The sequence below is a fragment of the Salvelinus fontinalis genome, chromosome 19, assembly GCF_029448725.1.
Source record: "Salvelinus fontinalis isolate EN_2023a chromosome 19, ASM2944872v1, whole genome shotgun sequence".
Classification (NCBI taxonomy): domain Eukaryota; kingdom Metazoa; phylum Chordata; class Actinopteri; order Salmoniformes; family Salmonidae; genus Salvelinus; species Salvelinus fontinalis.
In genome coordinates this window covers 30,134,560-30,161,394 of record NC_074683.1, presented here as the reverse complement: position 1 = coordinate 30,161,394, position 26,835 = coordinate 30,134,560, and the positions used below count along the sequence as shown (strand labels likewise).

Sequence of the window (26,835 nt, the reverse complement as noted above, 5' to 3'; positions counted from 1 at the left end):
CCACATAATTCTCCTTACTCATGATGCCGTCTATTTTGTGAAGTGCACCAGTCCCTCCTGCAGCAAAGCACCCCCACAACATGATGCTGCCACCCCCGTGCTTCACGGTCGGGATGGTGTTCTTTGGCTTGCAAGCCTGCCCCTTTTTCCTCCCAACATAACAATGGTCATTATGGCCAAACAGTTTCTATTTTTGTTTCTTCAGACCAGAGGACATTTCTCCAAAACGTACGATCTTTGTCCCAATGTGCAGTTGCAAACCATAGTCTGGCTTTTTTTATGGCGGTTTTGGAGCAGTGGCTTCTTCCTTAATGTGCGGCCTTTCAGGTTATGTCGATATAGGACTTGTTTTACTGTGGATATAGATACTTTTGTACCCGTTTCCTCCAGCATCTTCACAAAGTCCTTTGCTGTTGTTCTGGGATTGATTTGCACTTTTCGCACCAAAGTACGTTCATCTCTAGGAGACAGAACGCGTCTCCTTCCTGAGCGGTATGACGGCTGCGTGGTCCCATGGTGTTTATACTTGCGTACTATTGTTTGTACAGATGAACGTTGTACCTTCAGGCATTTGGAAATTGCTCCCAAGGATGAACCAGACTTGTGGAGGTCTACAATTATTTTTCTGAGGTCTTGGCTGATTTCTTTTGATTTTCCCATGATGTCAAGCAAAGAGTCACTGATTTTGAAGGTAGGCCTTGAAATATATCCACAGGTACACCTCCAATTGACTCAAATGATGTCAATTAGCCTATCAGAAGCTTCTAAAGCCATGACATCATTTTTTGGAATTTTCCAAGCTGTTTAAAGGCACTGTCAACTTAGTGTATGTAAACTTCTGACCCACTGGAATTGTGATACAGTGAATTATAAGTGAAATAATCTTTCTGTAAACAATTGTTGGCAAAATGACTTGTGTCATGCACAAAGTAGATGTCCTAACCGACTTGCCAAAACTATAGTTTGTTAACAAGAAATTTGTGGAGTGGTTGACAAACGAGTTTTAATGATTCCAACCTAAGTGTATGTAAACTTCTGACTTCAACTGTATCAACATTAATTGGGGTTTTTAGAGTACAATTTAGGTAGAGGACATTTAACAGAACAAGGCTATGTCAGTAACTAAATGTTTGACAAAAATGCAGATAGAGATTTTGGGAATATAAGGTTCTATGTTCATGTTTACCTTTATGCACTATTGACATGCCAGAACAAGGGTTTAACCTAGAGGTGAACAGAAGGGAGGGGGGATTGTCCTTTACATATCTGACTATGTAATCCATCTCTATCATTAAGCATTACAACAAAGTAATGAATGTTCAAGCATTGAAATGAGGCCGGGAGGTCTCTTGTTCACTTAGAACAAAATCATTTGTTGCTTATGTCGAGTGGTGATTTTAAATCTTGGTGGGGGCAAAATATATATATAAAGTGGGATGCATGCCAGCAAAGCCACTACACAACACAACACTGAACAATACATTAATTGCACTATAACAGTGACAAACGGTGCCCACAAACTGTTAGGGCCTACATAAAGCTGTCTTAACAGCAGTCCCAACATCTTACCACTGCTACACCTGGATTTCAGCGGAGCCTTGTCTGGCAGCGAAACAGTTCATTCAGCCTCATTTGCTGCCTTTTAAAAAACCATAGCTGATATGGCTGACTTGCTTATACAAATGTGGTTTCTAATGACAATTGAGATGTACAAACTATGGCATAAGGGGACAACAAGCGGATAATAGGCAATCCGTAATTTCGATTACGACATTAATGAGCGTGCTAAGATGGACGTAGTGAATATAACTATTTGTTTAGCACGTTTTAAATGTACAGCGACAGAATTCAGAACATGGGACGTTCTTACAGTGTTCTCCCTGTATACCAAGTTAGAACCGTCTGATAAATAAAAGGGTCATATAAGCAAACAATGAAAGCTCTTACAAAATTTGATGATTACGTTCCTCTAAAACAGGTTAAAGGCTACATGTGCACCACCAAGTCAGAACAGTAGGTGAAATTAAGAGGAGTAAATAGACCAAATTATTAGGGCGAGGCACATGGGCTACTAACAGCTTACTACACAACATGCACTTAGTATTACTTTCTTAGCTACAGTATACATATCTCCCTGGCATATTACATAATTTGTCCAGCAGCATACAATACATTTTTGGACCCACCTTGTTGTGCTGTGCTCACTTGAAGGTGGCACGGCGGTCCTTCGTGGGCAAATTTTGTCATTAAAGTCTGGCATTCTCTAGATGTATGGTGCTTTCAAGGCAACTGGAAACTCAGAAAAAAACAAGGTTGAATCATTATGATGTCATTGATCTTCAGGTTGTAGCTCTAGAAAGAGGCCCGAGTTCCCGACTTACAATTCCGAGTTGGATGACCAGTCAAAACGTATTTCCCAGTCGGAGTTCGTTTTTTCTGGAATTCCCAGTTGTCTTGAACTCACTGAAGTCAAGTTTTTGCAGTTCTGAGTTAACAGTTGTTTTGTGCACTGCACTTGGAAAAGAGACACTTAATCCCAGATTTGGGACCACACAGCCACTCCACTGAATAGCGGGCCAGTGATGTTTGCAGTTAGCCACTGTCACTGATTCCTTCCAAACCACTTATTATTGAATTTGCGATATCATTAAAAAAAAAATGTATCCCTTTTTCTCCCCAATTTCGTGGTATCCAATTGGTAGTCACAGTCTTGTCTCATCGCTGCAACTCCCGTACGGACTTGGGACAGGCGAAGGCCGAGAGCCGTGCGTCCTCCGAAACACGACCCAACCAAGCCGCACTGCTTTTTGACACAATGCCCACTTAACCCGGATGCCAGCCGCACCAATGTGTCGGATGAATCACCATACACCTGGCAACCACGTCAACGTGCACTGCGCCCAGCCCGCCACAGGAGTCGCTAGTGCACGATGGGACAAGGACATCCCGGCCGGCCAAACCCTTCCCTAACCTGGACGACACTGGGCCAATTGTGCGCCGCCCCATGGGTCTCCCGGTCGCTAAGACTTTGAAAGTATGATGTTGACATGATCAGTCCAATAAAAGCTACTGTAGTTATGTGATTTGACGTCATTTTATCTGTGGCCAATGACCTTGAGCCTTCTTGTATGGGCACTTCTAATGTATATCTATGGCAGCTCCCAAGGGGCTTGAATTTTCGAGGTCTACCCTTAGACTTGGAGGTGACATACTGTCCCCACGAGTGACAAGAACACTGAGATAATCATAGCGCAACTAGAGAACATTACCAACACCTACGCTCCGTATTTTCCCCCGGCTGCCCCTCCACCACAGAAAGCACTGAGCTAGGCTGAAACACCTGCATTTTGGAGCTGCCTTACTCAAGAAACCAAAAAAGAGAAAAGAGAAACATTTTTACATTGTTTGTAAACAGATATGTGACACGTATTAATGCCAAAATAACATGCAAAACAGATAAGCCCCGCCCCCGCAAAAAAAATATAATGTATAATACTTTTTTTTTTTTTTTTTTAGCTAAAAATGTGGGTCTTAAAACAGGTGGCTCCACCTGCCCTGAATGACGGGTCGCCACTGCTTATGTCCCAAAAAACGGTATAACTAAAAGCCTACAACAGTTCACTTGTGTGACTAGTCTCTAACCTCCCTTCTTGTGTGTGTTTGTCCCACAGCTCCTGCCTCGGTGCGGGTCCGTTCTGAACCCCGCGGTGAAGAGCGTCTAGGGAGTCTGGGTGTGACGCGTGGTGGACAGCACCGCTGGAGCACCGTGAGCAGCCTAAGTGCCGACAGTGGTGTGGTGGGCCTGTGTGACGACCGCGATGATGACGACGAACCCCGGAGAGTACACCACAGTGGAGGGGCTGAGGTGGAACGGGTGGACAGCGGGATTGGACCCTGCCTGGCCCACGGCTGGAAGAGACCCTCTGCCTCTCTCAGGGCCTGGGAGGCCCAGAGGCCCTGCCCAGACTGTGGTCAGAGAGACGGGCACGGGGTGGCCCGAACAGAGGGGGAGGGGACCAGTATGTGTGAGCGCTGCTCCAAGCTGAGGACAGAGAGGAAGGAAGCCATCTTGGAGTTCCTGAACACAGAGTCAAGTTATGGGGAGGACCTGAGGATCATCAAGGAGGAGTTCTACTGTCCCATGCAGAGTGCCGGGCTGCTGACCTCAGAACAGCTGACTGTGGTGTTCAGCAACGTTCAGGAGCTCATAGACGTCAACGAACGCTTCACTGAACACCTGCAGGACAGCATTGACCAGGCATTCGACCAGGTGAGCCAGATAGAACCACAACCAACCACTCACGTTATTCTTTATCAGTGGTCATTGACTAGGTGATAAGCCTACTTCAGAAAGAACACCAGTCACTCATGTTATCAGTGGCCTGGTGATTCGTCAAAAAGCATCATTGATTTTTAGTTTGGTATAAGTCATGTTGAAAAAGTGACACAGTGGCTTGTGGTTGCACTGTGGTTAATCTCTCGTGTTAGCTAGCTAGCTAGTGCACACAAGTTTTGGTTCTGTGTTCTGAGATGACACTGTGGTCATACTATTGCCCTATAGAGATGTTCTAAATCTATGTCTCTGCTTGTTCCCTTGCAGGGAGATGAGGACCTGCTAACAGTGTGCATTGGAGAGATGTTCCTGGAGTTTGTCAACATGCTGCCAGCCTTCCAGACATACTGCCTGCAGCAGTCCACCTCTGTCAACATGCTCAACACCCTGGAGAAGGAGAAAGAACTGCTGAGGTAAAGACTGTAAAGTAACACTTCAAAGATCAACTCACATTTTATTTGTCCCGTACACATATTTTACAGATGTTATCGCAGGTGCAGCAAAATGCTTATGTTTCTAGCTCCAACATTGCAGTAATGCTGAACAATAAAAAACGATACACACAAATCCCCCAAAAAGAAAAAGAAAGAAATTAAGAAATATGTGAATGAGCAATGTCAGAGTCCGTAATATAAATATATACATTATATATACAAAAATATGTGGACACGCCTTCAATGCCAGGAGAACGCTACTTGCCCAAATGTATAGTGCCAACTATAAAGTTTAGTGGAGGAGGAATAATGGTCTGGGGCTGCTTTTCATAGTTCGTACTAGGCCCCTTAGTTCCAGTGAAGGGAAATCTTAACGCTACAGCAGACATTGACATTCTAGACGATTCTGTGCTTCCAAATTTGTGGCAACAGTTAGGGGAAGGTCCTTTCCTGTTTCAACATGACAATGCCCCCCGTGCAGAAAGCGAGGTCCATACAGAAATGGTTTGTTGAGATCTGTGTGGAATAACTTGACTGGTCTATACACAGAGCTCTGACCTCAACACCAGCGAATACCTTTGGGAAGAATTGGAATGCCGACTGCGACTGACTTGTTGGAAAGGTGGCATCCTATGACGGTGCCACGTTAAAAATCACTAAGCTCTTCAGTAAGGCCATTCTACTGGCAATGTTTGTCTATGGAGATTGCATGGCTGTGTGCTCGATTTAATACACCTGTCAGCAACGGGTGTGGCTGAAGTAGCAAAATCCACTAATTTGAAGGGGTGTCCACATACTTTTGTATATATAGTGTGGAAGCTGTTTTTCAGTCTCTCAGTCCCAGATTTGATGCGCCTATATTTTGGTAGTTTATACTGTACGGGTACTTGCAGTATTTTATCAACTATTGTTTTCTGTATTATAGTTACAAATAAGGGAACTTTGGTTTAAAAATGTTCCTTATTCAAGATCAAGATCAAGTGAAAAAGAACGTGTTGTTTTGGAAATTTCCACTGAGCAGAATTCTCTTCTGTGCTCTAAGAGCAGAAGAACAGTAACTTGGAACCCTAAGTTCCCACTACGCTGTGTTATTCTTAATGGAAGAGACAGAAGGTTGTCATTAATTCATAACTAGACCTATTCTGAGAACGGTGATGAAGTCATTACTATTTTTAGACCCAGGCAACTACTTCACATCTCACCTATAATGACTCACCCTGTATTGTCTTGTGATTCCCACTGCTCTCAACTTTACAATTAAATCTGAGACTCTCTGGCCTACGATCACAATTAAACAGTATGTTAATATCACTCTGTCTCTCTCCTTCTCTCTTTCACTCTCTCTCAGGATCTTCCTGGACGTGTCCCAGAATGACAACACAGCCCTGCGGCGTATGAACCTGCGCTCCTTCCTCATGGCTCCCCTTCAGAGGGTCACCAAGTACCCCCTCCTCCTGAGCCGCATCAGCAAGGTCACCATGGAGTGCCACCCCGACCATGGCCGTCTCCGAGAGGCCAAGAGCCGTGTGGAGTCTCACCTGGAGCACATCAACATGAAGACCAAGCAGGAAGGAACACTCACCTGGACTCTGCGTTCCTTTCGCCGCGACAGCCGCAAGAACCGCGAGGTCATTAACATCGAGATGCGGGAGATGTCCATGAAGACTGTGGGCTGGGCCAGGGAGAACACACGCTTCGTCATGGAGGGGCCCCTGCAGATCTCCCAACCTGCAGACGGACAGTGGGTAAAGAAGGGCAGTAAAGGCCTCAAGTTCCAGAACATCCAGAGTCTGTTGATGGTGCGTACGCAGCAGCCTGGAGAGGGTCTGTCTCAGACGGACGGCGAGGCCAAGGTGGAGGAGCAGGAGCACGGCGTGTGGGACGGTGTGCTGGTGCTCATCAAAGACAAGAGCAGTGGGAAGTTTACCGTGCTCAGAGAGCCCATCCGCCTGGCCAACTGTGTGGTGTCGGCCGACCCTGACTGCGAGGACACCTTTGAGGTGCTGGACATACGTAAGGAGGCCTTTGTTTTTAGGGCCTCGGATAAACCCCGCACCCAGCAGTGGTTCCGGCAAATCAAGAGGTATACCCGTGACCTGGGGCTGTGGAGGAAGAGGCGTAACGCGCTCCCCAATATTATGATGAACACAAACCAGGGCAGGTCCTGAGACTGAGGGACACCGTTTCCCTGGCTGGATACCAGTGTAAATAGATGTACTACTACTGCATAAAGAACTGACCATGCTTCTGGATGGTGGAGCGTTTTGTTTCTGAAGTTTTAGGGTGGGGTTTGTGAGGTTCCATGTTATGATGAGGATAGCACTTTTTTCTAAGAAAAACTGCAATTGCACCATACTGTAACGAAACGTATGAAGGTATAGTTTTTAGCTTCTGTCTAAAAATTATCAACCACTTGGATGACCAAAAAAGGAGACTTGGTTGGGAACATTGCTGGCCTTGGTTGTCAAAACTGTTTGCTCTTGAAGAAAGAGATGTTTTCAGTATACTGACTGACTGGTGTCTGTGTTGAAAAGCATGGTTGAAGTTGATGATTGAAAAAACATGACTCTGTAATGCTAATGAAAATGCACAAATGAGTCAAAAACTACTGTTAAATTATACAATGGGGACTTGGACTACAGCTTAGTAAAAAAAGACAGGAACTTTTATTTTACCTGACTAAGGTAAGTCAAAATCACTGGCCTCTTCCCCCTTTCTTTTGCCCTCTGTGTCAGTAGCAATGTCCACTGCCAGCAGAGATCCGAGAAATGGCATCCAGTCCGTCAGTGACTTCCTACTATGAATGCTGTGCAGACAGTGTCTGTCGGACAGTTTGAACCCAGGGTTGTGGACATACTTGTATCAGAGGAGGCTGGTGGGAGGAGCTATAGGAGAACAGGCTCATTGTAAGCGCTTAAATGGAATGAATGGAACGGAGTCAAACGTGGTTTCCATATGTTTGATGTGTTCGATACCATTCCATGTATTCTAGCCATTACAATGAGCCTGTCCTCCTATAGTGCCCCCCACCAGCCTCCACTGACTTATATCACTGTGCTGGGTGGGCTCAAGTCACAAAGAAGCAATAAATTGTGCAATTTTAGCTATTTATTTTAGTTTCTCCACATCTGGTCAGACTTCGTAATTATGGGAAATCGAGAGCTTATTATTCCACCTATGACTGGAAGTGATGTTATTGACACAAATGAGCTACAGAGGTTAGGCCCTAGAAGAATGTGCACTTGAACTTCAAGCCTAGGCCTGGTTTGGCCCCTACCAGTATTGTCAACTGTTTATTCAAACTCTCAAAGCCTTTACCTGTACCTGAATGTGGTAGTACAGCATGGCCAAAGTGGAGGTGGAAAGGCCTCAAACACAGGTCAACCGGACCATGAGTTTAGTAGCTAAAGCTGACATAGTAGCGCCAGTCAAATGTCTTCACGGTGTGCTGTTCCATGACAATCAGATGGGGAAATTGTGAGCTTTCGTTCCTTGGGTTTTTATTTCACTCTAAATGAACAAAAAGCATTTCTTCTGTTGACAGTCACAGTAATGTTGGTAAAACTTTGAGTATCTGGAAATGGTCATCAAGTCAGACTGCCCTCTGCCCCTAGGTAGCAGCAGAAAGACACTTAAAAAGCCTGCTTATACCAGTGTGAACACTGCATTCACCAATCTGAAATTTAGTGAAATCTTTTTGGATGCCAGAATTTACAGGCAGTTCTAATCCCTCCATCGACTGCTAGTGTTACTACATTATGTCATAGTTTACCTGTGCCCTTATCTCAAGTGTGACTTCCCTTCTCCTAAAATCTGTTTTTGTGTCTGATGTTTCTGAAGGCACTTTATAATTAAGACTACAAAATAGATCCATATTATGGTGCGACTGTCACTCTTCAACAACGCTATCTGCCAATCATGATTTCAAAAGCTTTATTCTGTCGGCTGTGTTGTTTATTCACAGAACTCTTTATGTTAGGGAAACATATAGGACCACAGCTGACTACATACAGCAGGTCAAGGCAATACTTCTTCTCAAACAAATCTAACCTCCATATACTCTTTAGTCTGATTATGTTTAGTCCAGGAGTAGCATAGGTCAAGGAGGTAGTGAATCACTGTTTTTGGACAGAGAATGATGTACGGAGTAGACTACTGCCTGTCTCTTACTGTTCATCACCTTCCAATGGCGCTAACACTGTTACATTAGAATCTCATTCTATTTCTATTGTTTGAATTCTTTCAGCTTCCATCTTGTTCCACTAAATGATTACTACCGTATATGGGAAGACCAATGCTGTGTAAACATTTTGAAAATATCCTAGACCTGCTCGACTGTCAAATGTTTTTCCTCTGCATTTTAGACCTAATGTCATATTTCCTTTATGTAAGATTTTGTGAATTATATTAAAAAATGACATGTTAAATACATTTTTCTTTGTACTTTACCCATTTCCACTTATTGCTATCCATTGTGCTTTGAGTCATCGGGTAAGTCATATTCTGAAATAGTGAAAGAGGTGTTCTTGTATGCTAATAAGGCGTGGTTAATTCATAAAAGGAACAAGGCAATTATTGGACTTAGGTGTTTGGACAGAAGTCTCGCTTTACGAGAGCAATCAGTGAAAGGTGCTTCTTTGACACCAACTAGGACAAATTCAACAAAACACCATTAGCTAGAAATATTTACTTGGAACATTTTCAAATTCAGAAATAAAATACAATATTCCTTTAAATCAGATGGAATTGTTTGTACGCAATCACAAATACACTTTTTTACAAAAACAAAAAAAGCACATAGGAAAAAGTGCAACAATACAGTAAATTATATTTACTACAATTCAACTACAGTACATATGCATTAGAGGCATAGAAGTTGGCCATAACAATGTATCAAAATCAATATTTTAAGACTGAAAGCTTTGCCATGAACGAAGTACCGTATTTTCCTGTCTCTACATGGCACTGCCATGTCTGCAGTGTACATAGCCGAGTGATTAGAAGCCATTAGACATTGTCAATACCATTCTGACCTGAATTGGGATGGATATCAATTGTAATTCCTAGATTCCTCACGTCCCCTCTCCTAGCCTTCTCAAAGCACATTGGAGCAGAAGACCTGGGGTTCTTCTCCTCAGATACTTCTCCAATGCATTTTGAGGAGGCAAGGACAGAGGACAAGGAAATATAATTTACATTAACCCTGGCTCTTTAGATTCCTCGTCCTCTCCTCCTAGTCTCCTTGCTTCCCTCTGTATTGAGAAAGACTGAGAGAAGAGCGAACAGAAAATTAGAAATTAAGGGAAGACTTGAGAAAGAGATGCAATGTTTCAGGAAATCAGAGTAAGGAACAGGAACTGAGGCTGGAGTCACAACAGTTACTAAATGAGGAGATATGAATTGCAAGCAAGAACATGGCAGAAATGGCAAAGAAGAAAGCCAGACACATAGAATCAAGTGGCCTTAGATCTGCACTTCCCCCTTGCTGTTTCTTTGCTGGATGTTTTAACATTGCGATATCAACCGTGAACAGAACATTCAAAGACTAAACTAGCCAAAAGCAAGTCCTTGTGTTATATCAGATGGTTTTTGGTAGAAAAACAGCTCAACAACCAAATGTTTTATTTGCTCAACTCAAAAATTAAGCACTTTTTCAACATCGTAGTCATAACAATTTATTTTCTCTTGGGTGGAAATGTACACCCTGTCAGCACCCCCTAAAATGAAATGAACATGAATAATCCAATACATAGATGGTGACCTGTACAAAATATATGAAAAGCAAAAACAACGAACAGGCATACAGTTGGACATTAAATGAACATTTCCAATCACCAGTATCAAACTGTAACAACCTCTCCCCTTCAAACAACTGTGCCTTTATATAAAAGGCTTTCCAATCCCACTGACAGACTCATTTCCTCACATGCACTTCTCCAAACGCACATCAGTCTGTCCTAGGCTGTGGGGGCCACAGACCTCCTATTCCTGCTTTCCAGCAGGTCAAGTCTCCCCTGTCCCGGTTATGGAGAGGTCGGGTCCCAGCCTAGGGTAGCGCCCTGGCCCCACATCCTCAGCTCTACTTGTCTCCCCCAGCCTCCTGCTCCTTGGCCAAGCCGCGGATAGACAGGTCGTAGACCACCTCCTCTATCTTCTTCACATCGTACTTGAGGCCATCGTAGCGCTTACGCAGGGGGTCATTCTTGAGGTTGAGCAGGCGGAAGCCTGAGTCCAGGTCGTTGATGAAGTTGGAGATGCGGAGGGGCCGGCTATAGTCCCCTGCTGTGACGCTGTTGACTGCCAGGCGAGACTAGAGAGAACAAGTGAGTTTATACATCTAAATAATAATTTTAATTAACAATCATATATTATCGAAAAAATACATTTGTACATTTTGTATAAACCAATGTACTGATATATTAAAATGGTACAATGCCACTCAATTCATTCTCACCAATTCACTGGCCATGATCAGCACACCTGCCAGGTAGTCCTCAACATCCAGATGGAATCCCTTCTCTCTCACCACCTCAACTACAATAAATAGGGAAAATGTATGACCACCACAGCACTAGCTGACTGCCGATTGACAGAGGAACAGTCTGCAAATGCACTCATTACCTTGAGAAAAGTTCAACTCAAGGTAATGGGTACATTCGTTTTAGCTTGCATAGTGCACTAGGTGGGCGGAGATTTAACATTGGAATTAGAGGTCGACCGATTATGATTTTTCAACGCCGATACCGATTATTGGAGGACCAAAAAAAGCCGATACCGATTAATCGGACGATTTTTATTTTTTATTTGTAATAATGACAATTACAACAATACTGAATGAACACTTATTTTAACTTAATATAATACATCAATAAAATCAATTTAGCTTCAAATAAATTATGAAACATGTTCAATTTGGTTTAAATAATGCAAAAACAAAGTGTTGGAGAAGAAAGTAAAAGTGCAATATGTGCCATGTAAGACAGCTAACATTTAAGTTCCTTGCTCAGAACATGAGAACATATGAAAGCTGGTGGTTCCTTTTAACATGAGTCTTCAATATTCCCAGGTAAGAAGCTTTAGGTTGTAGTTATTATAGGAATTATAGGACTATTTCTCTCTATACGATTTGTATTTCATATACCTTTGACTATTGGATGTTCTTATAGGCACTTTAATATTGCCAGTGTAACAGTATAGCTTCCGTCCCTCTCCTCGCTCGAACCAGGAACACATCGACAACAGCCACCCTCGAAGCAGCGTTACCCATGCAGAGCAAGGGGAACAACTACTCCAAGTCTCAGAGCGAGTGACGTTTGAAACGCTATTAGCGCGCACCCCGCTAATTATCTAGCCATTTCACATCGGTTACACCAGCCTAATCTCGGGAGTTGATAGGCTTGAAGTCATAAACAGCGCAATGCTTCAAGCATTTGGCGCCCTGCAGTTTCACTGGCTGTTGACGAGGTGGGACGCTACCATCCCACGTACCCTAGAGAGGTTAACTGACTTGCCTAGTTAAATAAAGGTGTAATTAAAAAAAAAAAAAAAAAAATATATATATATATATATATATATATATATATATATATATATATATATATATAAAAATCGGCCAAATCGGTGTCCAAAAATACTGATTTACGATTGTTATGAAAACTTGAAATCGGCCATTCCGATTAATCGGTCGACCTCTAATTGGAATGGTCTAAAATGTTCAAACTCCATCCATTGGGGTACCGGGCAAGCTAAAACAAAGGCACCCAAATGAACTGACACCTACTTCCTAGTATTTGTGCCACTTCTTCGCGTGTCACCAGAGACTCACTCTCCAGGTAGACCACAAACGCTGCCAGGAAGGCCAGGCGCTGCAGAACAAACCTCCAGTGCTCATGGAACCTAGAAGCAGAGTGGAGGATGGAAAATGACATGTTAGTTTGTCCTTTCAATAACAAGGAGAGAAGACAGACAATATCACTCCATAACTTAACGTGGAAATAAAGAGACTTGTAATTTATAATTTCCCCTATGAATGTCATTCTGTGGACAGGGAATTGAGAATAAGTTGTTGCGAATAAGTAGCCAACTTTAGATTCACCCATGTGTAGGGCCTACCTGTAGTACTGGTCCACTGGGAATTTGGTTTTGAGTTCTCCAAGGTGCGTCCTGACTGTACAAAACAGTTCCCTGGCCTTTTGGCACTTACTGGGAACTAGTGTGACAGACAGGGGGACAAGAAAGAGACATTTATGTAGCTACATGTAGTACTGCTCCACAGGGAATCTGGTTTTGATCTCTCTAAAGTACATCCAGACTGTGCTAAACAGTTCCTGTGCAATTGCACACTTACTGGGAACTAGTGTGACAGGGAAAAACAGAAACAGTTATGACAAGGTGACAGAGAACCTGCAAAGCAGTGAGTCAATCAGTAAGATAAGCCATCACAAGTGATAGTGAATAGAACCCTGGACTAGGAGTTAAACAGAAGAAAACGGGGACGGAGGGAGGGACTACATGAACTTGCCACTTCTGTCGTCATGAAGTGCTTTGACAGGCTAGTCAAAGACCACAACACCTCCTCCCTCCCTGACACACTCAAACTTCTCCAATCGCCTACCGCCCCGACAGATCCACGGACAACGCAATCGCCACTGCACTTCCCTCACCCACCTGGACAAGACATCATGCAAAACTACAAATCCCTGCAAGCTCCAGCACATCATCCCTAGCGTACGCCTTTGCTAACAGCTATTGTGTCAATGTAAAACTTGTGAGCCGAGTGGCGCAGCGGTCTAAGGCCCTGCATCGCAGTGCTAGCGGCGTCACTACAGACCCGGCTTCAATCCCAGACTGTGTTGCAGCCGGCCGCGACCGGGAGACCCATAAGGTGGCTCACAATTGGCCCAGCGTCGTCCGGGTTATGGGAGGGTTTGGCCGGCTGGGAGGTCCTTGTCCCATCTCGCTCTAGCGACTCCTTCTGGCGGGCCGGGGCGCATGCACACTGACTTCAGTTGCACGGTGTTTCCTCCGACACATTGGTGTGGCTGGCTTCCGGGTTAAGCGAGCAGTGTGTCAAAAAGCACTGCGGCTTGGCAGGGTTGCGTTTCCGAGGACGCATGCCTCTCGACCTTCCCCTCTTCGAGTCCATACGGGATTTGCAGCGATGGGACAAGACTGTAAATACCAATTGGGGAGAAAAATGGGGTAAAAAGTACAAAATAAATACTGCACAAGACAGTTCACAGAATTGTACATTTAAAGATATGTAGCCAATCTGTTCAGTGCTAACATTAGCTAGTTAATCCAGAGATTCTTACCTTTGCCTCGATTCGGCAGTCTCGTCCAGATCATCATGGCATTTGTAGTTGTTTATGATAGCCACATAAGCAGGTAATTAGCATTTAATTTTTTGTGGGGCAAATACAGGCAAATATATTGATAAGTCACCTTGTGTTTTTTTTTTATTATTATTATTTTATCCCCTTTTCTCCCCAATTTTCGTGGTATCCAATCGCTAGTAATTACTATCTTGTCTCATCGCTACAACTCCCGTACGGGCTCGGGAGAGACGAAGGTCGAAAGCCATGCGTCCTCCGAGGCAAAACCCAACCAAGCCGCACTGCTTCTTTAACACAGCGCGCCTCCAACCCGGAAGCTAGCCACACCAATGTGTCGGAGGAAACACTGTGCACCTGGCCCCCTTGGTTAGCGCGCACTGCGCCCAGCCCGCCACAGGGGTCGCTGGAGCGCGATGAGACAAGGAAATCCCTACCGGCCAAACCCTCCCTATCCCGGATGACGCTAGCCCAATTGTGCGTCGCCCCACGGACCTCCCGGTCGCGGCCGGCTGCGACAGAGCCTGGGGGCGAACCCAGAGACTCTGGTGGCCACCCGGGAGGCCACCCGGGAGGCCAAGTCACCTTGTCTTAGAGAGATTTACACGGTTGTCAAAACGTCACGCAAGGGTAAGCCTACACAAAACCCAGCCCTTATTTTAAGTGTTTCTAAAATATATGGTGGAAAAAACGATTGGAACCATTTCCCTGTTTGGCCGCTAGGTTTTATGGGTATTATGACTCATATTGTGGTACTCTATAGGCACCACTAGTCAGCTACGTGCCCCCCCCCACGTAGATGTATCATTGCCACAGTTGTTAACATTATTTATATATTATTTATTTGTATTGTTTTTATTTCACTTTGTCCTGCATTGTTGGAGCTGTAATTACATCTAACTATTAGCCTAAACTCTAATAAGAAACTCACGTTTTGGTAGAAAAATGTTTCGCTACGGTGCAATAATGAATGTACCCCATGTGATTGGGCACTCACTCTCTTTGAATCCAGATGGTTGATGGACACTTTGAAGCAGTGTCAGGATCTCCCTCGCTGTCTGTTCCAGAACCTGGACCACTTTTCGAATGTCCTGGACGATAACATGAGCCGTTAGCTGGCTAGACAACGGTATGAATTTGCAAAAACAAAATGCATGCATGTGTCCTCCTAACAATTGCAATGACTGTAGTTAGCTGCTAGCTAGCTGTATAGCAAATGTCTGCAAAACATTTCTTGCACGCAGTTTACCATACAGCGAAATTTAAGTGGACATGTTATTCAATGCAAACCTCACTGACTACAACTGAGTCAAATGCTAGCTTTGCAGTTCTGAGCTAGCTCGGTTGACAGAAACATTACCTCTCTTATTTCTTGATCCGCACTCAGAAAACCCTGAATGTAACTGAACATTTCTGGGACAGACATCTTTCTACAAATTATTGTATTTTGTAAAGAATATGGTTACTAGTTTTCTTTTGCACAATGAATCAAAACAGTTGGTAGCTAAACAAAAAAAAATACCAATGCGTGCACATGGGTCCTTCGTAAATGTGTCGCATTGAGGTGATGTCATCATTCTCCCATATCGATTTTTTTGTTGCGTCACCAAATTATGATCAAGATAATGAAAATCTACGTTGTGGAATAATATTAAAACATGAAAACGTTTGATTGTTGTTTATTTGTCTCTTTGATAATCAGTAAAACACCTCAATCTAAAAGTAAAATACAAGCAAAATTGTTTTATATAGATCATATTTCTCAACTGGCCTACCTGGTTAAATAAAGGTGAAATACAATTTCCGAACCATCTTTTACCACCCTTCATTATCAGCATGGAAAACATCCACGTCTACATTCAGTGAAGACAAATCCATGTACCTTTTATCCCGATTTTTCAAAGACAACTGCACCTCTGGTGCTTTGTTTAAGCATAGCACAAAATAAAAAACTGCACGCTGATTCTTCAGGATGTCTTGAATGTCATAGTGTATTTAACCATTCTTAATATACAAATATTTTGAAATACTGAATATATGCAGTAAATAACATGTAGCAAAAAACAGCAGACAAAAGTCCTGTAACAAGACTGTGAATACCTCTTTTCTACAAAGCCCAAAGGAGCCATATTAGTAAAGTGCTTCAATTCACACAACACAAAGCCCTATTTGTGACACAGTCAGTAATGTCACAGTAATATCCTTTCTATTGTTTGGTTGGTTACTCCTGATCATACTGTAGACTAGCCTATCAGCAGGCCGTCACAATGTGGCTGGTTTCTAGGTGTTCCCAGTCTCTGATGGACTATCTAAGTACACTATGCTGTGTTCTGAGGGTTCTGAAGTGTAGTATTCTTGTTCTTGGCTGCGGCTGCCTTGTTGCTTGGTGCTCAGATCAGTTTCTCTCTCTCTGGTGCTTTCTCCATCTCTGTGTAGTAGTCCAGGGCCTTTACGCACCGGGTTTATGACGTGCTGCTACAGCGGAGACGGAGATCTTACCTCCAGTCAGGGGAAGAGGTTGGCCAGCTCCATGAAAAGGTAATTGGACGAAGCCAATGAAGCTTGTCTGAGAGGATGGCTTTGGTCACCTTGTCCCTGTATGGAGTCACAGGAAGACCTTCCAACTTCTCCATGTCACTCTGAGGGAGAGCAGTAGAGAACAGGATGTGGGGAGAAAATCCACACCACAGACTTAATTAGTATGATCCACTCTATTATACCATTCAGAAGGAAGCAGTGTTTTAGCCATGCGTTATATGCATAGTAATGTGTATATTGGAACATAACCAATATCTGGGTTGTTGTGGTTAGTTACCTGGTTGTAGAACTCCTCCTGCAGGAGGCAGTCCAACCAGGGCTCAGCCACGTCCATGGGCCGTGTCTCGTTGAAGTCACTCACTTTCTTCATGATCATTATCAGCTGGAAGGAGACGGGGGGACATAACCATCACTTTAATACAGTTGGGAAGATCCTCAGGCTTTCAACTGGACCTCGTTATGCCTCGTCATGTCAGTGGCCAGGATGCATCTAAGAATAATAAATAAAATGCCTTGAGTTCCCTTATGGAAAAATCACATGAAATTCACATATGATCTCATGTGTGAAGTTAATGTGATAACATACAGTTGAAGTCAGAAGTTTACATACACGTTATCCAAATACATTTAAATTCAGTTTCACAATTCCTGACATTTAATCCTAGGTAAAATTCACTGTCTTAGGTAAGTTAGGATCACCACTTTATTTTAAGAATGTGAAACGTCAGAATAATAGTAGAGTGATTTATTTCAGCTTTTATATCTTTCAACACATTCCCAGTGGGTCAGAAGTGTACATACACTATTATTTGGTAGCATTGCCTTTAAATTGTTTAACTTGGGTCAAATGTTTCAGGTAGCCTTCCACAAGCTTTTCACAATAAGTTGGGTGAATTTTGGCCCATTCCTCCTGACAGAGCTGGTGTAACTGAGTTAGGTTTGTAGGTCTCCTTGTCGCACACACTTTTTCAGTTCTGCCCACACATTTTCTATAGGTTTGAGGTCAGGGCCTTGTGATGGCACTCCAATACCTTGACTTTGTCGTCCTCAAGCCATTTTGCCACAACTTTGGAAGTATGCTTGGGGTCATTGTCCATTTGGAATACCCATTTGCGACCAAGCTTTAACTTCCTGACTAATGTCTTGAGATGTTGCTTCAATATATCCACATAATTTTCCTACCTCATGATGCCATCTATTTTGTGAAGTGCACCAGTCCCTTCTGCAGCAAAGCACCCACACAACATGATGCTGCCACCCCCATGCTACACGGTTGGGATAGTGTTCTTCGGCTTGCAAGTCTCCCCCTTTTTCCTCCAAACATAACGATGGTCATTATGGCCAAACAGTTCTATTTTTGAAAAAAAAAATGGGGACAAAAGTACGATATTTGTCCCCATGTGCAGTTGCAAACCGTAGTGTGGCTTTTTTATGGCGGTTTTGGAGCAGTGGCTTCTTCCTTGCTGAGCAGCCTTTCAGGTTATGTCGATATAGCACTTGTTTTACTGTGGATATAGATACTTTTGTACCTGTTTCCTCCAGCATCTTCACAAAGTTATTTGCTGTTGTTCTGGGATTGATTTGCACTTTTCACACCAAAGTGCGTTCATCTCTAGGGGAGAGAACGCGTCTTCTTCCTGAGCGGTATGACGGCTGCGTGGTCCCATGGTGTTTATACTTGCGTACTATTGTTTGTACAGATGAACGTGGTACCTTCAGGCGTTTGGAAATTGCTCCCAAGAATGAACCACACTTGTGGAGGTCTCCAAATTTTTTTCTGAGGTCTTGGCTGATTTCTTTTGATTTTCCCATGATGTCAAGCAAAGAGGCACTGAGTTTGAAGGTAGGCCTTGAAATACATCCACAGGTACACCTCCAACTGACTCAAATTATGTCAGTTAGCCTATCAGAAGATTCTAAAGCCATGACAATTTTCTGGAATTTTCCAAGCTGTTTAGAGGCACAGTCAACTTAGTGTATGTAAACTTATGACCCACTGGAATTGTGATACAGTGAATTATAAGTGAAATAATCTATTTGTAAACAATTGTTGGAACATTTTCTTGTGTCATGCACAAAGTAGATGTCCTAACCGACTTGCCAAAACTATAGTTTGTTAACAAGAAATTTGTGGAGTGGTTGACAAACGACACATTTGTGGAGTGGTTGACAAACGTTTTAATGATTCCAACCTAAGTGTATGTAAACTTCCGACTTCAACTGTAAAACTACACGATCTCATGTGAAATAAATTTGTCAACATGGGAATGCAAAATTTCAACGTGATACCATGACACTACATGTGACAACATTTGAACACACATTAATTAAATTTAAACAGTGATGATCCCCTGCAGGTTTTGTATAGTTCCCATTTTGTTCCAGGAACGTTCTTAGAATGTTGTGTCATGGTCGCATGGAGGTTTTTGCCTATTTGCGATGAAAATATGGTAAATCTACAACTATTTGCTGCATTTTTACAGCTAAATTCAGGTCTTAATGTTAAAGGATTATGTATGCTGATTACTTGGGACTCAACCTCCCTTGGGATTTTAACACACAACTTCTTGGTGGCTAGCAACCTGAAGTTCCTGCTGCGCCACCAGGTCTGTGGACATAATGGAGATTTGCTAGAATACATTTCTACACTTTGCCTGAAGCTTCAGTAAAAAGAAAGTAAATATATACAACAAGTTATTTCTATAAAATGACAGTATTCTGCTGTTTTATAATTACTGTAAAATCTTGTACCGTGACCACAATTGGGACTCAGATTTAAATGGGATTTGAACTCATAAGTTCTTGTTTGCTATCAACCTGAAATGTCCTGCAACACTGCAGCTACACAACCAGATCTGTGAGCGTGAAAGAGATATGGCCACAGACTTATTGGCAAGAATGCATTTTGCTAAAAGCTGCCCAGAATCAAGTAAATAATTGTCCAATTATCACCACCAACGTAAAACTAGTAGTGCTCAAGGTCACTTGATGTAAAGTATACATTCATTCTTTGGGGATTTGAACTTTCTACCTCCTGGTTGTGAGTGCAGCAATGTTTCTGCATTGCCACCAGTTTCATACTAATTCCTTGGAACATATATTAACACAATCTAAAAAACAATAAGGGTATGGTTAGGGTGTTACGGTGTTGTTACTTGGGGGTACCAAAAGGTTAAAGGTACATTTCACATGTACATAGTGGGGCAAAAAAGTATTTAGTCAGCCACCAATTGTGCAAGTTCTCCCACTTAAAAAGATGAGAGAGGCCTGTAATTTTCATCATAGGTACACTTCAACTGTGACAGACAAAATGAGATTTTTTTTCTCCAGAAAATCACATTGTAGGATTTTTTATTAATTTATTTGCAAATTATGGTGGAAAATAAGTATTTGGTCAATAAAAAAAGTTTATCTCAGTACTTTGTAAAATACAATTTGTTGGCAATGACAGAGGTCAAACATTTTCTGTAAGTCTTCACAAGGTTTTCACACACTGTTGCTGGTATTTTGTCCCATTCCTCCATGCAGATCTCCTCTAGAGCAGTGATGTTTTGGGGCTGTTGCTGGGCAACACGGACTTACAACTCCCTCCAAAGATTTTCTTGGGGTTGAGATCTGGAGACTGGCTAGGCCACTCCAGGACCTTGAAATGCTTCTTACGAAGCCACTCCTTCGTTGCCCGGGCGGTGTGTTTGGGATCATTGTCATGCTGAAAGACCCAGCCACGTTTCATCTTCAATTCCCTTGCTAATGGAAGGAGGTTTTCACTCAAAATCTCACGATACATGGCCCCATTCATTCTTTCCTTTACACGGATCAGTCGTCCTGGTCCTTTTGCAGAAAAACAGCCCCAAAGCATGATGTTTCCACCCCCATGCTTCACAGTAGGTATGGTGTTCTTTGGATGCAACTCAGCATTCTTTGTCCTCCAAACACGACGAGTTGAGTTTTTTACCAAAAAGTTATATTTTGGTTTCATCTGACCATATGACATTCTCCCAATCTTCTTCTGGATCATCCAAATGCTCTCTAGCAAACTTCAGACGGGCCTGGACATGTACTGGCTTAAGCAGGGGGACACGTCTGGCACTGCAGGATTTGAGTCCCTGGCGGCGTAGTGTGTTACTGATGGTAGGCTTTGTTACTTTGGTCCCAGCTCTCTGCAGGTCATTCACTAGGTCCCCCCGTGTGGTTCTGGGATTTTGCTCACCGTTCTTGTGATCATTTTGACCCCACGGGGTGAGATCTTGCGTGGAGCCCCAGATCGAGGGAGATTATCAGTGGTCTTGTATGTTTTCAATTTCCTAATAATTGCTCCCACAGTTGATTTCTTCAAACCAAGCTGCTTACCTATTGCAGATTCAGTCTTCCCAGCCTGGTGCAGGTCTACAATTTTGTTTCTGGTGTCCTTTGACAGCTCTTTGGTCTTGGCCATAGTGGAGTTTGGAGTGTGACTGTTTGAGGTTGTGGACAGGTGTCTTTTATACTGATAACAAGTTCAAACAGGTGCCATTAATACAGGTAACGAGTGGAGGACAGAGGAGCCTCTTAAAGAAGAAGTTACAGGTCTGTGAGAGCCAGAAATCTTGCTTGTTTGTAGGTGACCAAATACTTATTTTCCACCATAATTTGCAAATAAATTCATAAAAAATCCTACAATGTGATTTTCTGGGGGCAATGTACTGGTGGGGCTCACTAGCAAATGTAGGGGCGTGGTCACATATGTGTATTTGTGCCAACAGTCAATGGAAGTGTTGTAGAAGTTTAAGTGGTTGTAGAAGTTTAAGTGGCATTTTCCAGTAATTTATTTGCAACTTGTCAATAGGTTATTGTAGGCTCACAATAACTTACTGGTAAAATGTTGCCAGTAACCTACAGGACACTTGATGCCACTAACAATCTTGCCAGTAAACTACTGTGGCTACACAGACTCTTCTGTTGAAAACATGCACACCACTTGCTGATAGGCAGCCACTGTAACAGTATGTTGTTAATCAGAGGATTGCAGGTGTGGCTTACGTGAGGTGTGGCTACTAGCTAGCTCTTGTTGGTCTCCTATAAGAGGAGTTAATATGCTCTGTTCATAAACATTAAGCTTGTGCACTTTTAAAAACATTTTAAATATATTTTTTGCCCTTTTTTGTATCACAAAGTATAATGGATTCATATTATAGTCCAGTTGGGGGTGGTAATGCAACATATTGGATGCCAACCACCGTTAAACTCCAAAGAAGAAGGAATCTTATACACTTCTCCGGTGAGAGAAAGGCAGGTTGAGGTTGCCAGGATTAGAGCAGTACAGAAGGTGCCGTATTCTGAGGCAGTGAAGAGATTAGTAGAGGAAGATGGGTCCAGGGTGAGGGATCCTAAGAGCATCCCTGTGAGTAGGCTGAGGCCAATAGAGAGTCAAAGGAATAACATGTGCTTCAGTAAGGTTGGCTTCTAAGCGTTCATAGCCATGGTTATCAACTGTACTGCAGAAATTATATTTTATTTCAGGTCATGAAATGTTTATATTTTTTGTTCCGTATATAAAATTACAGGATAAAAAAAAAGAACGCTTTTTAAATGTATTTTTTGCATGTGAGGCATGCCAAGTTAATTTGCCAGGTGGACCAAAAAGTACCCAAGTGCATTGCGATTGACAGTAAATATATAGCAAAACACTGATACAGTATCCAATTACTGTAGAAATGTACCGTATAATGACAAAAATGTTCCACAAAATTAACAGGAATGGCAAACAGTGGTTTCATGTTGAACCACATGATTTCACTTGTGAAAAATTACGTGAAATCATGTGAAAACGTGTTTTTGGAACACTTCACGTGTGACATTTCAAATGTGAAAATGTATACTTTTTTCAAATACTCCAGGCACTCAAGTCCTAGACTGTTCTCTCTGCTACCGCATGGCAAGTCATACCGATGCACAAATTCTGGAACCAACAGGACCCTGAACAACTTCTACCAGTCAGTATCTGGTGTGATCATCATTTGCCTCATGCAGTGCGACACATCTCCTTCACATAGAGTTGATCAAGCTGTTGATTGTGGCCTGTGGAATGTTGTCCCACTCCTATTCAGTGGCTGTGCGAAGTAGCTGGATATTGGCGGGAACTGGAACACTCTGTTGTGTATGTCGATCCAGAGCATCCCAAACATGCTCAGCAGTTGACATGTGAGGTGAGTATGCAGGCCAAGGAAGAAAGGGCATTTTCAGCTTCCAGGAATTGTGTACAGATCCTTGCAGCATGGGGCTGTGCATTATCATGCTAAAAAATGAGCTGATGGCGCTGGATGAATAGCATGACAACGGGCCTCAGGATCTCGTCACAGTATCTCTGTGCAATCAAATTGCCATCGATAAATTGCAATTGTGTTGGTTGTCCGTAGCTTATGCCTGCCCATACCATAACCCCACTGCCACCATGGGGCACTCTGTTAACAACATTGACATCAGCAAACTGCTCGCCCACATGACGCCATACATGCTGTCTGCCATCTGCCTGGTACAGTTGACACCGGGATTCATCCATGAAGAGCACACTTCTCCAGCGTGCCAGTGGCCATCAAAGGTGAGCATTTGCCCACTGAAGTTGGTTTCGACGCAGAACTGCAGTCAGGTTAAGACCCTGGTGAGGATGACAAGCATGCAGATGAGCTTCCCCGAGACAGTTTCTGCAGAACTTCTTCAGTTGTGCAAACCCACTGTTTCATCAGCTGCCCGGGTGGCTGGTCTCAGATGATCCTGCAGGTGAAGAAGCCGGATGTACAGGTCCTGGGCTGACGTGGTTACACTTGATCTGTGGTTGTGAGGCCGGTTGGACATACTACCAAATTCTCTAAAACAATGTTGGAAGCGGCTTATGGTAGAGAAATTAACATTAAATTATCTGGCAACAGCTCTGGTGGACATTCTTGCAGTCAGCATGCCAATTCCATTTACTCCATTCCAGACATTATTATGAGCCATCCTCCCAGCAGCAGCATTTTAGAGTGGCCTTTTATTGTCCCCAGAAAAAGGTGCCCCTGTGTAATGATCATGCTGTTTAATCAGTGTCTTGATATGCGACTCATGTCAGGTGGATGGATTACTTTGGCAAAGGAGATATGCTCACTAACAGGGATGTAGCAAATTAGTGCCTAAAATATGAGAGAAATATGTTTTTTGTGCATATGAATTTTTTTGTGGATTTATTATTTCAGGTCATGAAACATTTATATTTTTGTTCCGTATATAAAATACAGGATATAGTTTTCAAATTATTATTTTTAAAAAATTATACAGTTTTACAGCATCTAAAGTGTTTTAAAGTTGCAAGTGTGGCATTCCAAGTTAAGGAGTATTTCTGTCTGTAATAAAGCCCTTTTGTGGAGGAAAAACTCATTGTGATTGGCTGGGCCTGGCTCAAGTGGGTCCCTGCCCAGTGTGCCCCTGCCCAGTCATGTGAAATCCATAGATTAGGTCCTGATCAATTTATTTTAATTGACTGATGTCCTTATATGAACTGTAACTCAGTAAAATCTTTGAAATTGTTGCATGTTATATTTTTGTTCAGTATATTTCATTAATTTGAGAGTTTTCTACATAGTTGTCTAATGTTGCTGGGGCATATTATTCTGTTTTAATGTTACTCGTGAATACATATCATTGTTTTTCTTGTGTATTTTTAACATGGATAAGTTCAAGGTGTAGGAATACGTGGTGGCGTAGGACGGAGATTAAAATTCTAAGAACCAAAAGCTTGCGAGTTCAAGTCCCAGGTAAGGACATGTTGAAAAATAATTACTGTATAAGTAAACATACACAATACTGTCATGTGTGTCTAATATGTTGAAAACATTCCTGTAAAATCTCATGTCAAAATGTGAATCCATATGTGAAAATGAATGTGATGTGTTCCAAATGTGGAAATCCACATCAAGTGATTTAAAAACAAATGTCTCATGGGTCACAGGCCGGCTCATAGCCTGTGACAAAAATGAGGGGACACGAACAGGTATAGGCCAATTTAAAAAGGTTCTTTATTCTACAACAAACTATTAACTTTAAACTAAGAAAAAGGAATGAGGTGTGGAAGTATCATGATGTAAGGTGTATGTAAAGTGCATGGATGCGTGAATCTGTGTGTGTGAACATGACTGAGTGAAAACTATGCAAAACTACAAAGGAACAAACAAAACAGGATCATACCTGGAGGAGCAGAGAGAGAGAGAGAGATTAGTGAAGCAGCAGTTTAAATACCCTGAGCCCAGGTGACTCCAATCCCTAACGACCCTCCTCTGCCTGCAGGAGGAACCGCCCCCTGCACTGCAGAGGAGGGGTCGTGACACATGTGATTTTACACATGTGAATCATGTGGTTTTCCTAAAGGTTTGATGCACTTTACACACGTTATGGTTAGATAACCGTAAACGTGTTTGTGGTGGAAGGGCAGCTAAGAAATACATTCTTACTTGGTGATGCCCTCTTATCTAGTTATACTGTTCAGATGTCAAATTTCTGAAAATGTTGTTTTCATTCTGTAAGAAAGACCAACAGTGTACTGTTGTCATCTGAAAATTTGATCCACACCATAGCCCAACTCCAGCCACCCATACCTTCTCCAGAAACTCAAAAGCCACAGCAAAGTGGTGGTTCTCCAAGGGGGAGATTGTAGTGCAGGGCCACTTCAGTATGAGCATTTCTTTGAAAGATAGAGCTGATGTGAGCTATCCGTTTACTCAGATGCACACGCACTCACACACACAGAGTGTAACTGTGGTGGTCAGATACAGTAGATGGGTCACCTGGTAGGCGTTGTTGTATCCCGTGTGATCAAGGTCGTGACAAACCGCAGAGGTCAGTATGGTGAGCAGGTCAATGGCGTCAATGTTACTTTTCAGGTCCGTCAGCCAGATCAGCCCACACATCTACCAGAGAATAAAGAATCATCTTAAGAGGAGAAGTCCAGAGAGAATACAGCTCAATGATGGATACTTGCTATAACATTCATCCACATGAATTTTACTAATAGAAAACATTTACATTTGTTTATTGCTAAAGGACTTCTATGGTTGTGTGGTGTCACAGTGCTGTGTTATTACATGTTTATTACAACTTAAATGTATATGTATTGGTACCCCCCTGTATATAGTCTTGCTATTGCATTTTACTGCTGCTCTTTAATTACTTGTTACTTTTATTTCTTATTCCTTAAAAAAATAAAATAACTGCGATGTTGGTTAGGGGCTCGTAAGTAAACATTTCACTGTAAGGTCTTGTTGTATTTGGAGCATGTGACTAATCAAATTTGATTTGATATTGAAATTGTACAGGCCAAGTAAAAAAAAAAGAACACCTACATCATGTTATCACTGTTTGGTCTTCAATAAATCAATGTCTTAGCTGGCAAACCACTGAATGATTCTATTGAGTCTATTTCTTCAATTGAGGGACCTGGATGTCCCAATTAGCAGTGGTGTAAAGTACTTAAATAAAAAAACTTAAAGTACTACTTAAGTTGTTTTTGGGGTTATCTGTACTTTACTTTACTATTTCTATTTTTACAACTTTTAGTTTTACTCTGCTACATCTGTAAAGAAAAAAATGTACTTTTTACTCAATACATTTCCCCTGACACCCAAAAGCACTCGTTACATTTTGAATGCTTAGCAGGATATTATTTTTTTTCCAAATGATACACTTATCAAGAGAACATCCCTGGTCATCCCAACTGCCTCTGATCTGGCAGACTCGCTGAACACATGCTTCGTTTGTTAATTATGTCATCAGTCTGCATTGATACTTAAGTATTTTTTTTAAACCAAATACTTTAAAACCAAATACTTTGACTCAAGTACTATTTTACTGGGTGACTTTTACTTGAGTCATTTTCTATTTAAGGTATCTTTATTTTTACTTAAATATGACAATTGGGTACTTTTTCCACCACTGCTCACAACCCACTTATTTCCAACTTCTACCGTGTAAGAAAGTCCATTGGTACATTTTTCTAAGTAAAGTGGAAAAAGACACATTACATTTGACATTTTAGTCATTTAGCAGACACTCTTATCCAGAACGACTTACAGGAGCAATTGGGGTTAAGTGCCTTGCTCAAGGGCACATTGAATAGATGGGAACTCACCAATTGTCAAAAGTTGGGGTGTTGAGGTACTGTCTCACTTCCTCTGATAACTTGAGGGAACTGTGG

The 26,835-nt window shown here is 42.4% G+C and overlaps 2 protein-coding genes and 1 long non-coding RNA gene across 7 annotated transcripts in view; 1 reads left to right on the top strand and 2 right to left on the bottom strand.

Annotated features, from left to right (window-relative positions):
- Nucleotides 1–9,198, top strand: part of LOC129816587 (uncharacterized) — a 64,686-nt gene extending 55,488 nt beyond the window's left edge. For all 4 annotated transcript variants that reach the window (XM_055871260.1, XM_055871261.1, XM_055871257.1 and 1 more), the window contains 3 exons: nucleotides 3,672–4,270; nucleotides 4,601–4,746; nucleotides 6,116–9,198. In XM_055871260.1, the coding sequence (XP_055727235.1) occupies nucleotides 3,672–4,270; nucleotides 4,601–4,746; nucleotides 6,116–6,935 (1,565 nt within the window). In that variant the 3' untranslated portion in view covers nucleotides 6,936–9,198. The remainder of the gene's footprint in view (nucleotides 1–3,671; nucleotides 4,271–4,600; nucleotides 4,747–6,115) is intronic.
- A 241-nt stretch (nucleotides 9,199–9,439) lies between these two features.
- On the bottom strand, nucleotides 9,440–15,961 carry tsn (translin). Of its 2 annotated transcripts, none has more exons than XM_055871262.1 (6): nucleotides 15,875–15,961; nucleotides 15,097–15,190; nucleotides 12,880–12,976; nucleotides 12,548–12,663; nucleotides 11,222–11,301; nucleotides 9,440–11,077 (listed from the first exon to the last, which is right to left on the bottom strand). In XM_055871262.1, exons 1-6 carry the CDS (start codon nucleotides 15,944–15,946, stop codon nucleotides 10,847–10,849), a joined length of 690 nt encoding a protein of 229 aa, XP_055727237.1. In that variant the 5' UTR covers nucleotides 15,947–15,961; the 3' UTR covers nucleotides 9,440–10,846. The 2 variants fall into 2 exon arrangements, with proteins under 2 accessions (XP_055727237.1, XP_055727238.1); XM_055871263.1 differs by lacking the exon at nucleotides 15,875–15,961 and adding an exon at nucleotides 15,460–15,666.
- An 8,683-nt stretch (nucleotides 15,962–24,644) lies between these two features.
- LOC129816586 (uncharacterized) lies at nucleotides 24,645–26,831 on the bottom strand. The gene is made up of 2 exons (XR_008753579.1): nucleotides 26,770–26,831; nucleotides 24,645–25,552 (listed from the first exon to the last, which is right to left on the bottom strand). It is a non-coding gene; the product is annotated as an uncharacterized LOC129816586 (long non-coding RNA).
- Nucleotides 26,832–26,835: the final 4 nt, after the last annotated feature.

Coding starts and splice junctions, on each gene's coding strand:
- tsn (XM_055871262.1), bottom strand. CDS start 15,946: ATGTTTTCCATGCTGATAATGAAGGGTGGTAAAAGATGGTTCGGAAAT. Junction 12,977..15,096: donor ACCATCTGGATTCAAAGAGA/GTGAGTGCCCAA, acceptor CTGTCACACTAG/TTCCCAGTAAGTGCCAAAAG. Junction 11,302..12,547: donor AGTGGCACAAATACTAGGAA/GTAGGTGTCAGT, acceptor TATTTATTGTAG/TTGAGGTGGTGAGAGAGAAG.